Consider the following 15,437-nt stretch of genomic DNA (forward strand, 5'->3'; position numbering starts at 1 on the left):
CACTCCCTGGGCAGCTGTCGGGGTGCGCATGCGCCTCGCTCTCGAGGGCCTGAGGTGCCTCCTGGGGATGAGAATCGCATCCAAGCATCGTCTTGAGCGTTCGCTTGATTCACACGCACCGAGTGATCCCCACATGCCCGCAACTTCCTGAGCAGCTGCAGATGCCACCCACCAGAACAGCCACAGGGAACAAGGGGCTGTGGGGCACAGCTGAGGGCCCCTCACCAAGGCCTGGGGTAGGAGGGCAGACTTCACAGAGGAGGTGGTGATGTCCGTGCCAGAAAGGCCTGGGCCTCGCCCAGCTGGGCATCAGCGAGAGTGAGCTGGGCGGGTGGGAAGGCAGAGGACGGTGGGGACAAGACCCCGGAGGGTCTCAGGGCCACGGTCCAGATTTAAACATGCCCCTGAGGGCAGGACAGGTGTGGCGTGGGCTGTGCGTTGAGAAAGTGGGAAGATTCTAGACCCTGGGAAGAAGGATGACAGGATCTGGTACGGCCTGTGAAGGCAGGGAAGGGTGTCAAGGATGATCCCAGAAGCCCTGGGCCCAGGGCCAGAGGGCGAGCTTTTGGCTCATGTCCACCACAGGAAACACCCAGCAGGGCCCTCAGGCCCCACAGCCAGTTACCTTCTGGGTCTGGAGGGGAGGCTGTCGGGGAGGCTGCCGGGGCTCGCTGAGGAGGTGGCAGCGGGGTGCGGATAGCCCAGGGAGGCCAGAGGGAACTCCGTCACATTTATTAGAGAAAGAACTACACAACATAATGTAACAACAACAACGACAACACAAACAGCACGGCTGTGGGAGCCTGGGCTCAGTAGGTCACATACTGGGACAATTCAATGACATCGTCCAAGAAACTGCGGTAGAATCTGCGGCTCGTGGAGTCCCGGTCCTGCTTGAGCAACTCGAAGTCTGCAGCAGAGACCCAGAGGGAGTGATTGCAGGCCACTCCAGGCCAGGCCAGGCCAGGCCAGGGCCAGACAGGGGCGGGGCGGGGCGGGGCGGGTCAGGGGTGGGGTGAAGCAGGGGCGGGGCGAGGCGAGTGGGGCGGGGCAGGGGCAGGGCAGGCAGCGGGGCGGGGCTGGGTGGGGCTCAGGGCCAGGCCCAGCTGCCTGTTCTGGGTGCTGAGCAATGTCCAGATGGAGGAGACCAGACCCTGCCTCAGGGAGCCCTGGTCTGGGGAGACACGGCCCTTCCCGGGACTTCCATGTGAGGAGTGCACTTAGGGGCAGGGGTCACGGCCCTGTCCCAGGAGCCCATGTGGGGGGGGGGGGGGTGTGTGGGGGGGGTCACAAGCCTGTTGTGGAACCGAGTCTCAAGGAGAAGAGGGGAGTCCCCCAGGCCAGAGGGACGCTGTCAGGTGTCAGGGGAGAGAGACCCCGTCCCTGGTGGCCTGGCGGGGGCTGAGGGCAGAGGCCCCGCTCACGTGTCAGGAGGGTCTGCACGTCGTTCTTTGTCAAGCAGACGCAGAGGTCGGCAAAGTAGTCCTGTAGTAGTCCTCCTGGGGCAGTGAGGGAAGTGGAGGGCGCGTGTGTCCCTGCGGCCACTGAGGGTGGCCGGCGAGTCGGCGTGGACAGGAGACCAGAGCCTGGCTGATGGGGCCCGTCCTGTCCGCCCTGTGGGGCCAGCGCCACTGCCCCTTCTGGAGTGGCCCCCGGGTCGTGGAGCTGAGCTGTCTAAGGTGGCAGCTCGGGGCGAGGGTTAGTTAGGCTGGTGGGCGCCGGGGATGGGAGCGCAAGGCCACGGGGCCGACGCTTACCGATGAACCTCATGGCCGCCAGCTTCATGCTGTGGTGGGGGCTGCTCAGGTGCATGAGGGCCTGCATGAGGAAGTGGTGGTAGCTGCCAAAGTTGCTCTCTACCTGGTGGGGGGAAGAGACAGCAGCCCATGGCCGGGCTGCAGCCCAGGTGGCTCCCTGGCCTCTGTGACCCGGCTCTGCCAGCCCAGCAGTTCCGAGGCCTGAAGGGAGGAGGCCCAGGACCCCCGTCTGGGTCCAGGGCCAGGAGGCTGGGCCCCAGCAGGGGTGAGGCAGGGAGGGGCTGGCAGAGCCGAGGCTCCACAAGGTCAACCCCTTTTTTCGACCCCATCTCAGGTGGGAGCCTGTGTCACGGGATCCAGGACCTTCCGTGTGTGCCACCCTCCCTCACTGTCCTGAATGTCCTCCAGGACGTCGCCTCTGCCCCTCCCACCCGTGCCTGGTTCCCATCCCATCCCCAGCTTCAGCAATGCACGCAGGGCCCGTCAGAGCCAACGGTGTGCGGGGAAGGGCCAGTGGGCCCCTCTGCACCGGGATCGGGGCCTCCTCGGCTGCGTGTTCTCCAGGGTGTGTGCTGCGAGCAGGAGGGGCCTGCAGCTGCCACTTCTCAGAGGGGAAGACAGGGAAAGCCTCAGGACCCGAGGATAAAGCCAAACTAAGGAGGCGGGACAGGGGACACATCAGGTGGCTTCATTCCAACTGCTGGGTCAAGCTTTCCTGGGGCTGCGTCCTCTGAGCCTCTTCAGGCTTATAAACCAGCTCATTTGACTCCCGAAGCCCGCTTGAATTGGTTCTTCTGTCACCTGCACTAGAATGCTGACGAGTGCCATGCCACTCCCCACACTTCACAGAGAGACCCTTGGGCTCGCTGCGTGTTTACACCCAGGCCACGGTCTACCGGGATGGGGGTGCTTCCACAGTGGGGGCACTGTTGCCAGGCCACCCCTGCCCAGCGTGGGGTCCTCCCATGGGCCGTCCTCCCTCTGGCTCCCCACTCGCCGGGCTGACCCTCAGAGCCGCCTTTCCACCCACCTGCCTTCTTCCCTCTTTCCTCCCGCAGTTCCAGCCACGGCAGCTTGGCAGCCACGGAAGTCCTCCCTCCAGACCCTCGATCGGAGTCACCTTCTTGTCACAAACACACAGGCTAGGAATTTGGTCATCAACTTGTGACCTTAAACAGACAACCCCTCTCTGCTCTGTGCCCGCGCTGGGTGGCTGACCAGAGACACTGGCCACCGCCAGTCCTCTGAGCCCTCCCAGAGCCGACCCCAGGGCTTGCAGCCGGTTTCCACTCAGACACCAGGCCTCCCAGGAGGCTGGCCGATCCCACGTCTTGGAGAAGGAAACAACTAGGAAGGGTCTGGAACATTCTAACATGGCCAGAAGGAAGGACGTTTAAAGAAGAAAAGCAGAGGGACAGCGCTCACAGGAAAGACACTGCAAGCGGAGGGCAGCCACGGGGCGGGCTGGAGCACCCTGCCCTGCGCATAACGGCGAGGGTGGCCGTGGAAGTAACAGCTCTGTGCAGCAAGCGGACTCCATCGCAGGCCAGTGACGGACTGAGATGTGTCCCCCGAAAATGATCCATTGGAGTCCTGACCCCCAGGACCTCAGAACGGGGCCTTATCTGGAGACAGAGCCTTTCCAGAGGTGACCCAGGTGAGTGATGTCATGTGGGTGGGCCCTGATCCACTCTGACTGGTGTCCTCGTCCAGAGGGGAAGTGTGGGCCCAGAGACAGACACGCACGGGGAGAGCGCGGCGTGCAGGTCCGGGTGACGCTGCCACAGCCGGGGGACCCCCCGGCAGCTGGAATGGATGAACGCGACAGGTCCTCCCTAGCGCCTTGGGAGGCAGCATGGCCCTGCCGACACCTTGATCCTGGACTTCTAGGTCCCAGAACTGAGACAAGGAGCGCCTGCGGTTCAGGTCCCTGGGCTTGCGGCGCTCCGTTAGGGCTGCCCCGGAAACCAACACAGGCCGGGAGTTAATTCCTAACGCTGCTCAAAAGAGAGGCGTGGACAGAAACAAAACAGAAAGGAGGTTGTGACACAAAAGAAGGGACACTGTAACCCAGAGTATTTGATATCTTACTGGCGTTTAAAAGTGGGAATGTGTTTAAATATGGACATTTTGTTTCTTGTATTCATGATTTTTGAAAATAAGGTATTGACGTGAACCTGCTCCCATCTGCGGGGCTGGGAAGAGGGGACCGTGCAATGCAGGCAGCAGGGAGAAGCCAGCCGTTCGCAGGTCAGCCCTGCGGCCCCCTGCGGCCCCCAGGCCGGGACAGGGTCCGACAGTGCCCCACAGGGGGCCGGCGGCCTGCGAGTGGAGAGCTGTGAATGACCTATTTTCAAATACTAGTGAAAAATACATAGTCCACGTCTCGATTATGATAAAACACCAGATGAAAGGCGCTTTTAATAAGGCTTGCAGGTTGGGTCCACGTGTCAGACGGGAGTGCGGCAGGAGCGCTGGCTCCTGAAGAGGGAGGGGTCTGGGAAAGACGCTGGCCTGGTGGCGGGAGCTGCTTCATGGTGGCAGCTGTGCAAGTGACATATCCCCGCGGACAGGGCCCCACTGTCAGCAACACCTGGCCGAGTCCTGGCCACAGGCGTCAGTGGAGAACCAGGCCCTGAAACCGGGGCCAGCCCGAGACAGCAACTATTTTCTTTTGAGTAAAACTACAGAAATCCTGGGAAGGTGCAAAATGGGAAAATCTCTGCAAACCCAGGGAAGTCTAGACGGGGAGGAGGGGAGCCTAAGAACAAGAGGGTGAAGCGAGGACGGGGCAGGGAAGACATGCGGCCCGGCCTCCAGCTCCAGCCCTCGCCGTCTGCATCTTGTCTGCCGCACTCAAAACAGTCAGGAGAAGCTGATGGCTAAACTCAGGCCTTGAGTTAAGCGATCAGCGGCATTTCAGTAAGTTTGTAAGCAATATGTAAACAGATGTTCAGGGAAATGCACTCTGTGAAATGCACGAGTTGCCTTAGTAATGGGCAAATGTAACGTCGTAATGTTGACTGTTTGGTGTTTTCACAGGTGCACTGTTTAGATATAAATTAATAAGATTGATAAGTTGGGTACTAAATAAAATACAAATGACAGTGCATACACCTTCCCATGCCCAGAAATAGTTCCGAGATGAATCTATTAACAATCTGTTAACATTCTAACATAAATTTCTTTCAGAGTCCTTAGCTGGACTAGCTAAGGGAAACCCCAAGGGCAGAAGTGGCGGGACGAACCCAGAACCATGGGCGAGTGAGCTGGGGCCCTGCCGGCTCCCCGGTTGAGGTGGCATCGACTCGGGCTGCCTGAGGCACCCCTGTGGGCAGACCCATCAGGGCACACGTGGACTCTGGCATAAACGAGCCACCTCCAGAATCCAGAATGGACAGACTCCAAGGGTAGGCAGAGAGCCCAAAAGGAAGTCGTCTCCATCTTGGCCTGGTTTAGGAGCAAGAGATAAGAAACGCTTCTTGAGGACGGTAACCGCGGCCAGGAGCCACGTGAGGATCTGGAGCTGGGTTTACACCGCCTGCATCCTCTGGGACCTCGGCGACGAGAAGTCAGTTAGATGCCGGCAGTGGGACGCCCGGCGGGAGCAGACACGAGACTCTGCAATGGGTCCTCTCGTCCCAGTGCTGTGGGACACACACAGAGCAAGGCCCGTGATTCAAAATGCCAAGATAGATGAGGAGAAAACCCAGCACGAGCGAGAGCCAGAAAATACCACCAGTGGCAAGACTGGACCCTCAGGTGTGTCAGATAAGGATTTGTAATGACTACATTTGGGGAAAACGGGAGCTCATGAGAAGAGCACGCAAGGCTGTGCAGGAAGAACCGGCAGGCTTGTCAGAGACACAGAAGAGAAACCGAATAAAAACTACAGCCATCGATAGGAAAAAGTCAGCAACCGTTTTAAGAGAAAGTCACACATGGATGAAGACAGAATTAGTGAGCTGGGAGATAAATCTGAAAAACTAACCCAAAATGCAGCATCCAGAGGTAAAAGATGGAAAGTAGGAAGGTGAGGTTAAGACACATGGATGATAGAATGAGAAGTTCAGACACACATGGAATGTGGAAGATTTCCGTGCCCATCACTGATTTTTTTTGGCCTCTCAGCTCCAAATTCCCCCATGTTGCCTGCTCTGGGAGAGTGGATCTGGGCCCTGTGAACAACTTCCTCTGCCCATGGCCCACGGTGCCGCCGGTGGACAGCCACAGAGGGCTACCGCAGGAGGCAGGGGCTCTCCTCCCGCGCCGACGCTCGCTTTGCAGGCTTGTGCCGCATCAGGCCCCTGCGGCACGGGGCGGCTTCCTTAGCGCCGGGGCCCTGCACGCATCCGGCTGCTCCAGCACTCAGCCCCGCAGGGCACAGCGACCAGCACCATGAAGTGGGAGCGGCTCTTCCCCGGCCTCCCCTGGGGCAGTTTTGCAGCAGGGTCTCCTGTGCCATCTCCCTATGGGTGTCACTTGTCCTGGCATCTCAGAGAGCTTATTTCCAGCAATTTCTCCTCCACACAGACTTCTCTGCTCCTGAGCGAGTCGCGGCTCAGCTCTAAGGAGGCCTGGCCCTCACCTGGGCAAGAGGGGCCCTCACCCGGACACTTAGCTCAGCTGAGTAGGCGTGGCTATTCCATGTCACGTCACAGTACACTGTGTCACTTGTGCTACCGCCCTGTGCCCACCTGTTGTTCCTGCTCTTGCTACATCCTCTAGAGTTCTTTCTACTATCGGCCAACCCCTTCTAGCTCCAATCTTCTGCTGAGGTTAATAATCCTTTATACTGACCCTTCCCTGCTCACATGACCCTGGGCTGTCTGTCCCCTGCATGGATCCTGATGGATACAGGACAGTGACAGTCACCACCACGGCCATGAGGGGTTGAGTGCAGCAGCCCCTTGGGCCCCCAGGGTCTGTGCTTCGGCTGGCACATCACCGTAATCCACCACGGGGGACAGCTTGAGTACATGTGGTGCCACTATGTGCGCTGGGTCACCAGCGTCCCATTTCCCATGGGCAAGGAGCTCGGCTCTGCACCAGAGTCGAAAGGCACAGCCAAACTCACCCCCAATCAGTCTTTGCAGGCCGGTCTCGGGGACCACTCCCGGCAAGAGTGCGATTGCACCGAGCGGGGGCGAATTTCCTATCAGACCCAAAAGCACGAACCGCGGAGAAGCCGTTCATTTGGCTACTTTAAAGTCTGAACGTTCTGCACACCAGAGCGACCATCAGCAAAGTAAAAGGACAAGTCACAAACTGGACAAAAACAGCTGCAGGACAAATAACTGGCCAAGGACCCAGACCCGGGTCGCAGGGAGATTTCACGGCTCATACACGTTTCTAAGCAAAAGACAAAGAACCCAACACAGAGCGGCTGAAGGACCGAAACAGGCGACTCAGAGCCGAGGCACCCCGGCTGTCTCCCAACCCCACCCAGGAAGGCGGCGCCCATGTGGGACGCTGTGCTCACAACTGCCCTGAGAGGGCTGCCCTCTCCCCTGGGACCTTCACTCCAACAGAAGGCAGCCCTCCCCCACCTTTGGGCAGCACCCCCAGGAAACGTTCGCCATCTCCCAGCCTGGGCAAGGAGCCCCCCGCCCTCGAACCTCGACAAGACCCGGTGGGGCCCAGGGGTGCTGGGCCCGCCCACGCCCTCGGTCAAGCTGAGGGAGAATCTGGGACTTGGGTCGCAGTCGCTGGAGGCATCCTAGCTCGGGGACCGCAGGCCTGCTCCACTCTTTGGCAGAGTGAGCGACGGGAGTCAGAAATAAATTGGCTGCTAGAAAACAGAGCTGTGGGGTTTCTTGCTCACACCACCCCGTTCCACACCCACCTCCGTCCACATCTCCTTGGTGGGGGACATGGGCCCAGGGGTGTCTGCGGGTTGAAGTTTGGCCCATTCCTGGTTCTGGTAACTAAAGGACCGTCCCCCTGTCTGCACCGGGACATGCATGGGTGCAGGCACACGGTAGGGGTGGTCTCCCGCATGGCCCACCTTGGAGGCCCTGCGCTCCATTGCTGAGGGAGGATGCCTCCCTCCCAGAGGCTGAAGTCGCCAGCCCCGCGCAGAGCGGGCACTTAAACACCCGCAGGACCAAGTCAGATACCACTTAGGGGGTTCCAGCGTCTCCCCCTCCCCATCCAGGGGCGCCTGAGAGGGTGCTGGGGGGAGCCAGCATCTCACCATGTAGATAAAGATGTCGTTCTCAGCGCCCAGGCCGCTGCCCCAGGCCAACCTGCCAAACAGCTCCTTCCGAAACTCCCACTTCAGCAAGATGGCGCAGCGCAGGAAGGTGAACTTGGTCTTCTGCGAGGCCAAGAGGCATGGGTCACCACCCTCCCTGTCATCAGGCCCTCCTGGGCAGACCCCCGGGAACAGTGGCTCCTGCAGCCTGCTGTCCCAGGGCCATCGAGCGGCCCAGCCCAGCAAGGACCCCACTCCCAGCTGTGTCCGGGCCGTGCAGCCAGCATGTGCCCTGGAGGGGAGCTGTACCCCCAAACAGCGACTTCACCCTCAAGCCTGTGGCTGTCCTGCTCCAACTCACACAAAGGCTCCAGAGAGGCCAGTGTCACCAGGGCCTCCCTCCCAACCCCAAGGCACTAGTCCCTCGCTCACAGCACCCCCATGCCCCTGGTCTGGGACACCTTTAGAGAGGCTCTGTGTCCCCGTGACGGGCAGCACTGCGTCTCTCCAGGATGCGTGTGCTGAGTCCTAACCCCCAGCACCTCAGGACGTGACTCTGTGGAGGCAGGGTCTTCACAGAGGTGATGAAAGTAAGTGAGGTCACAGGGCGGCCCTGACCCAGGCTGACTGGTGTCCTTATAAGAGGAGGAGATCAGGACCCAGACACACACAGAGGGACGATCATGTGAGGAGACGCCGTCTACACACCAGGGAGAGAGGCCCCACCGGGACCCAGCCTTGCCCGCCACCTTGGCCTCTGTGACCGTGTCTGCGGCATGTTGCTGCAGCGGCCGAGCTGATAAAGACAGCCCCATCCCAAGCCTGGCCTCTCCCTCCCTTGCTGAATCAGAACTGGCCCGCTCGGTTTTCACTCTCCCAAACGTCAGCCTCCTGAGTCCGCCCTTCCAGGGTGCTCTGGGCTCAAGCCTCTGTCCCCTGGGAGACTGTGCTCCTTCTCTCCAGCACCTATGACAAGGCTTGATCAGGAGGACCTTCTGTCCCCCCGCCCCCCGCCGCCTCAAGCCATGCCCACCCTCACCTTCCTGCCCATCCCTCAGCTCAGAGGACACCCCACCCTCCCTCGCTAGGAGGCCCTTGGCCTCTGGGCAGCTTACCCCAAGACTGCAGCTTCTGAGGCCTGGTTAGAGGCCCGCCTCCCCCAGACAGCCTCCCCTTATTACCTCAGCCCTCTTTTCCTTCTGAATTTATTGGCCGTATCTGTCAGTCTCCCTCCTGGAGGCACCCCTGCCTCATCCTGGTCTCCCATCCACCCTTCCATCTATCCGTTCATTCAGCCACACATTCACTCAGCAGCTGCCTCATGGCAGGCTCGGGGCTAAGGGCTGGCCTTGCAGACCTGGCCCTGAGGCAGACCCCCTCCCTGGCATGGGGGTTCCCAGCCAAGTGGGGCCACCAGAGATGGGTCAGCAGGCTCTTGGGTCTGATGAATCTGGGGCACAAGCAGAAAGGAGGCAGGGGACCAGAGGACAGTGGGGAGGGGACAGGCCCTTGAGGCCATGGAGGAGGAGCAGTCTGAACAGAGAGTGGGTGCCCAGGACCAACGGGACATCACGCTGGCCTGTGGGTGGGGGTGGAAGCCTGGAAGGCTTCCCTGAGGAGGAGGCACCTGCAGGGGATCTCAAGTGAGAAGCAGGTGCTCCCTGTGCAGAGATGAGAAGGGGCACTCCAGGAGATGGGAGGTGTGACCTAGGAAACCCAGGCCTGGGAAACGGCTGGTAGTACAGGGCTGCCCCTGGGAATCCCTGGTGGGAATTAACCTGTGCCTCTCCCGGGTGGTGGGGGCCCTTCAGCAGGGCGTGGTCTGCACCACCGCTGGGAAAGGGGGAGCAGGAAGGGCCTGAGCGCCAGGCTCCAGAGGCTGACTCTGTGTGTGTGTGTGTGTGTGTGTGTGTGTGTGCACGTGCTGGGGGAGGCCTCTGAACCCAGGGTCCTGGACAGCGGGAGAGCCTGGGGCGGTGTGGCCTCTCCTGGGCTCTGTCTGCAGCCTACCTGCAAGGCCAGGTCTGGCCCTCCCCACGTGGCCACCTGGCGCTGGTCTCCTCACTGGGCTGGGTGCTCCAGAGCCGCCTCCGCCCGGCCACCTGCCCCCCGGCTGTGCCCACCGTCCAGACTGCTGCACACTCACCGTGACCACCTGGGGGCAGGAGTCGCCCAGGTGCAGCAGCAGGGGCACCAGGGCGTGCCAGGCGTGGGTCCGGAGCGCCGGCCGGAGCTTCCTGCCACCGCTGTAGATGACACTTCCATACAGGAAGATGGCCCCCGCACGCACGTCCCCCTGGGCCTGTGGACGGACGTGCCGGCCACCCCTCAGCTGGGCGACACTTGCCCATTGGAGCTGCCTCCCGCGCTGCCCACCACCACCGCATCTGGCCCCTTCCTCCTGCCCACTTGGCCTCACATCCGCCCCTTTCAGCTCAGAGCCGGCCACCTCACCCACCACTCCACTGACCCTGCTGCCCGGGTCGCCCCCAGCACCTGCCGCATCAGCCTCTCACACGGGCCACTGCCTTCTCTCCTGGTTGTCCCTGCCCCTCTGCCACCCCCTCCGCATGTGCAGGCTTCTCCTGGGCCGACCGCTTCTCCCCGGTCTCCTCCCCTCTGCCACTCCCAGCAGACTCTGTGCCAGATCTGTCACTTCCCAGCTCTGCAGCCCTGGGCAGTCTCCTTTAGTGCGTGACTCAGTTTCACCTTTTGTGAAAAGGGTCAACAAGTGTGCCTATGTCCCTGGGCTGTCCTTCTACTCCTCCGGCCCCAAGTAGCCTTTCCCTGACAGCTCTGGCAGGCCGCACCGCAGGTCTGGGACACCCGGGCAAACGGAAGCTGTCTGCTTCCCCGAGGGCCTCACCCTCTGCTCTCCCTCACCTCCAGGGGTGCAGCCTCCCTCTCCCACCTCCAACACCCCAACTACAGCTCAGCCCGCCCCCCGCCAGTGGCCCAGCCACCCCCGAGGTCCACCCCAGCCTGTCTGCCCCACCACCCTCACCTCGCCTGGTTTACCCACAGCCCCTCAAGCCGTTTACCCGGCCCCAGGCTTGCCTTCCATTTTCCACATGGCTGCTGACATGGCAGGACCACCTGCATCTTTCTAAACATAAACTGTCCCCCTGCCCTCTCCCCAACCCTAGCCGCCACCCCCGACCCCAGGCCCTCTGAGTGTCCCCATGTGGCTTGGGGATGCTTATTTCTGAGGCAGCCCATGGGCCTCACGCAACCTTCCTTCCTAGGGCACGGTTCCCCCTGGGCGCCACCTGTGGACTTGTCCCACAAACCCCCAGGTGGTGGTGATGGGGGGGGGCAGGTTGCAGCTTTAGCTGCTCTGATTGCCAGGCTTGGGCGGGGAGCTGTGCAGGCGTGGGGCCTGGGGCGCCCTGTGGCTCACGTGCTCGAACAGTGACAGCAGGCGCTGGGCGATCTTGAGGCTGAGTGTGCCAACACCCTGCCCGCCCAGGCAGTGCACGATGTCGCCCAGGATCTCCATTAGGCCAATGAGGTCCCTGGGCTCAGGCTTCAGGAAGCTGTCCAGCAGCCCGACCAGCCAGTTCTGAAGCAGGACCACCTGTGGGGAGACGCCGCGGCCCCCTGCTTGCCCTGCGCCCTCGGAAATGCTCTCCCCGGTTCTCCACCAGCACCACCTCCTCCGCTGAGCCCGACTGAGGCTGCCTCTCCTTCCCTTTCCTGCCTCCCTCTGATGCTCAGCAGGGGTCTCAGACCCAGCCCTTGGGGCGCCATGGAGCACAGATGTGTTCTAGGAGACCCAAAGGGCAGGAGGAGGAAGGACGGCCCTGTCCAGCCCAGTGTGAGTCCTCCGATGCCAGGTGGAGCACGAACAGGACCACCTGGCAGGCACGCTGTTGGGTAAGGGAGTCCTACCTGGAAAGGAGGCCAAAGTGGCTGACCTCAGAGCTTCCTCCAGCTCAGAAATTGTAGGACCCTCAGTCATATGCAAGGAGCAGGGTCTCCCAAACACTCCTTCCCTCACCTGCCCCGGGCCTGACTTGCCTTCTCTGTCCAATTCAACCCGCTGTGGAGGCTCTTTTCAAATGCCGCCTCCTCCCTGAAGTCTTCCTGGGATAGGAGTGGGCATCTCCTCCTCTCACCTTCTTAGGGTGCATCAGGATACTGCTCAGGCCCTTCAGGCTCATGGCCCGCACCAGCTGGTTGGGGTTGTTCAGGCCCAGGTTCAGGAAATTGTCCATGGTTTTCCGAGACGTGTACTGGGTGAGCTCTTGGCTATTGAGAAACTGAACAGGGTCAGCACAGTCAGCCCACCAGTTAATGACGGCTGCCAGGGAGAATTGGCCTACAGCACAGCGTGAGATGGTGAGGTTAGACGTAAGAAAGCACTTTCAGACGGTGAGTGGGTCCGGTGTGGAAGGCAGAAGCTAGGATGCTTTTATATGGGAGGGGGGGCAATGGAGGTCCAGTTCTCTGACCTCCTTCCTAAGTGCCAGAGGGCACTGGTGAGGGGCAGGGGTGGGGTCGAGGAGGGGCTGACCTCTGTGATGATGAGGATGGCCACGATATTGTCCCGTTCCTCAGAGCTCTTCAGGGAGATGACCGCCTGCCCCAAGACAGCCTTGACCTCACAGTCGTAGTGGGCCATGGCCCTGTCAGATGGAAGAGGCAGGCGTGGGGGCCCTGAGGGCTCTGTCTTGGCCAGGGTAACCCCCTCCCCCTACAGGCCTTGCTTACTCAGGGCCATGGTCCAGGCAACTGAATCTGGAGTGCAGGGTCCCAGTGTGGGGTGCAGGAAAGGTCCCATCAGGGCTGCAGTTTGGCGCTTGGTGCTTACCTGGCCAAGAGGGTCACCCCCTCTGTGTAGGTTTCCAGGTGCTCAAAGAGCTCCCAGCCCCTCAGCAGCTTGAGCTCGGCGAACACCTCCCAGTAGTTGGTGGTCCAGAAGAGACCCTTCAGGGCCTCCAGGCAAGTCCTGGGACAAGTGGGGGTGTTTAGAGGAGGTGAGTTGGGGTAAGGGGCCCAGTTCCCCATCTGCAGCACGAGGTCGGTGTCTGCACGCCAACCTGCTCTCTACCACGTGGGCCGGGTGAGCGGAGCCTTCTGGCTTCCTTCTCTCTCAGGGTCCACTCCCGGAAACTCTTGGCTGCTCCTCCCCCTGTGCTGCACTCTGGACTGCAAGCCCCCCGGATGGGCCAGAGTTCAGTCCTTTCTGGGTCCCCAGCTCTCAGCCCACCAGGGGTTCCATGGATATGTGGGAAGAACCAGAAAGAGGGGGAGTTGGGGTCCCCTGAGGGGGCTGGGCCCCCAGGCCTGGTCACGCGTCTCACCTGCAGGGGCTGAGGGTCCTCGCCTCCAGGATGTCCTCCTGGTAGTCGGAGAGGCCCTCCACCGCGTCCAGCTCAAACAGATAGTGGAGCTGTGTGAGCAGGCCCAGGAGGATGCCGGCAAAGGCCCAGCGTACTGTGGCCTTGTACTCCCGGACGTAGAGGAGTTCGTAAATGGTGCCCAGGGCCTGCAGCAGGTGCCAGAGCAGGGCCAGACGGGGCACCATGTTGGTCCCTGCACAGGGCCTGGCTCTACTGAGCAGAGGAGCTGAGAGCAGCAGCTGCAGGGCTGCCCTGCCCCCAGGCTCCACTGCCTGTCACCTGGCTGGGGCCAGGAGAATCCCAGTGGCTCTGGCCCCACCCTGGGGCTCAGCACCCGGAGCCCTTGGCTTTTGCTGAGAACCTCCACCATGTCACCCTGGCACCCCATGGGACCCTTGAATGACGACGCCATTGCCGAGGGGGACCTGGGTGGGGACACAGGGGTGTGGGGCTGCTCACCAGCTGGGAAATGAGCTGTGCCTGCTCGGGGAGCCTGACAAGCTCTTTAGGGGGTCGCAGCTTCAGCTTCATGTAGAGCAGGGTGATGACCTTGCGGGCCAGCCGGTTGTTGGTGGCCAGGGCTGTCCACAGGGGTATGACCTTCCTGGGAGGCAGGGAGTCCGGTCCCACCAGCTGGCTGACCACAAGGGGTGGAGGGGCCAGCAGGACATGACCCCCAGGACAGCAGGATGGCCTGCCACACACGTTAAAGTAGAAGTGGCCAGGCCCCCTAGGAATGTGAACCCCTCCATCTGGGGGGGTCCAGGAGGCTGTATCCTGATGACCAGCAGGGCTGAGGACTCTGCTCCAAGCTCTGCGAGTGGGCTGGCTTTCCCTGACCTTGGCACTCGCTCCCTCTTCACACCTCCTCGCCATGTGACCCCGAGCAAACCCTGTCCTTCCCTAGCCTGTCTCTTCACTCATAAAGTGGGGCTCCAACCCCAGCAGAGCTCACTCCTCCGCGACCCAAGGACCGAATGAGCCCCGCAGAGCCAGAAGTGTGGAGGGTGTGTCTCCCTGGGGTAGGAGGGGTGCTTGTGGATCTGTGTCCCTGAGAAGTCCCTGCTCCCTGTCAAAGGCCTGGGGCCCCGTGCTGGGCCGATGCTCCCTGAGATGCTCCGGGAGACGCCGTGGTCCTCCAGCCCCACTGACTTCAGAGCCCACGCTCACCGCTTGGGCCTGGTGAGAACGCGGCTTCGGACTCAGCCACCGGGAGCTGAGACTGCATTATAAGGAGCTCCCGGGAGACACTGCTGGTCCTCAGTTTGCAGTCCACAAAACACAGCTGGGAAACCCCACCCAGAGGGGCAGCTGGGACTGTGCGTGCCTGGGACCCTGGGGTGCTGGTCGGAGCTGTTTTGGGGCAGTGTAGTATTGTCAGGTCACCCAGTTGCCCTCTGGCCCCCTGCAGGTTGGCCTCCAGGGGCTCTCTGAGTCTGAGGGCCCTTCCATGCTGAAAGCTCCTCCTTCCTGCTGGAACTGCTGGACCCTCCACTAACCCCCTCAGCCTGGGACGTCCTTGGGGACGCCACTGGCCCTGGCTTTGGAGTCTAGCAAGGAGGAGGGAGTTAGGCCGAAGCTCAAGCACACTTCTGCCCTTCCAGGAACGGAGTCCATCCAGGAAGTGTCTGTGGCCTGGGAGGACTGACCACGGATGATGGACAGGTGTTCACGTTTGGGTCATGGATGACCTACCTCTCTGAAGGGTGGCACAGGGACAGCAGCACCTCGACTGTCTCCTGGGTGTGCTGGGTGCCCAGCATGGTCACGGCCTTCATCATGGTCTGCAGGATGTTCTTGAAGATGATACACGGCAGCTTCAGGAACAGGCCCTGCAGGATCTCGGCCACCTGTGCAGGGATGGGTGGGCGGGAGAGGGCCTCAGGGCAGCCCCTCCAGCTCCTGCTCGCATCCCCTGCTGGGGTGGCCATCCACCTCCTCCGTGAGGGCATCTGGTCTCCTCTGCCCACAGCCTGACCCCTGTGTGATCCCTGCGGCAAGACGAGGTATCTGGACACATGTAGGACACATTGGGGACAGCGCGGGGGAGAGGCCTCTCGGCTCAGGCTGGTGCTGCCCCTGCCATTGCCACGGCCTCGCTCCACCTCTCTTTGTCCATGTGAACATGGGAATCAACCC

At 61.5% G+C, this 15,437-nt stretch overlaps 1 protein-coding gene across 17 annotated transcripts in view; it reads right to left on the bottom strand.

Annotated features, from left to right (window-relative positions):
• Positions 1–708: 708 nt before the first annotated feature.
• LOC102148307 (maestro heat-like repeat family member 5) overlaps positions 709–15,437 on the bottom strand; it is a 44,106-nt gene continuing 29,377 nt past the window's right edge. For 6 of the 17 annotated variants that reach the window (XM_070221968.1, XM_070221960.1, XM_070221967.1 and 3 more), the window contains 12 exons: positions 14,994–15,148; positions 13,758–13,902; positions 13,260–13,444; positions 12,767–12,904; positions 12,470–12,581; positions 12,072–12,215; positions 11,354–11,530; positions 10,100–10,255; positions 7,954–8,076; positions 1,758–1,860; positions 1,425–1,499; positions 709–910 (listed from right to left, as the gene is read on the bottom strand). In XM_070221968.1, coding sequence (XP_070078069.1) covers positions 810–910; positions 1,425–1,499; positions 1,758–1,860; positions 7,954–8,076; positions 10,100–10,255; positions 11,354–11,530; positions 12,072–12,215; positions 12,470–12,581; positions 12,767–12,904; positions 13,260–13,444; positions 13,758–13,902; positions 14,994–15,148 — 1,614 coding nt within the window. In that variant the 3' untranslated portion in view covers positions 709–809. Of the gene's footprint in view, positions 911–1,424; positions 1,500–1,757; positions 1,861–2,787; positions 2,881–4,143; positions 5,405–7,953; positions 8,077–10,099; positions 10,256–11,353; positions 11,531–12,071; positions 12,216–12,469; positions 12,582–12,766; positions 12,905–13,259; positions 13,445–13,757; positions 13,936–14,993; positions 15,149–15,437 lie in introns of those variants that run through there. The other 11 variants (XM_070221963.1, XM_070221957.1, XM_070221955.1 and 8 more) reach the window with 5 other exon arrangements.

The sequence above is a fragment of the Equus caballus genome, chromosome 9 (assembly GCF_041296265.1).
Source record: "Equus caballus isolate H_3958 breed thoroughbred chromosome 9, TB-T2T, whole genome shotgun sequence".
Lineage (NCBI taxonomy): Eukaryota > Metazoa > Chordata > Mammalia > Perissodactyla > Equidae > Equus > Equus caballus.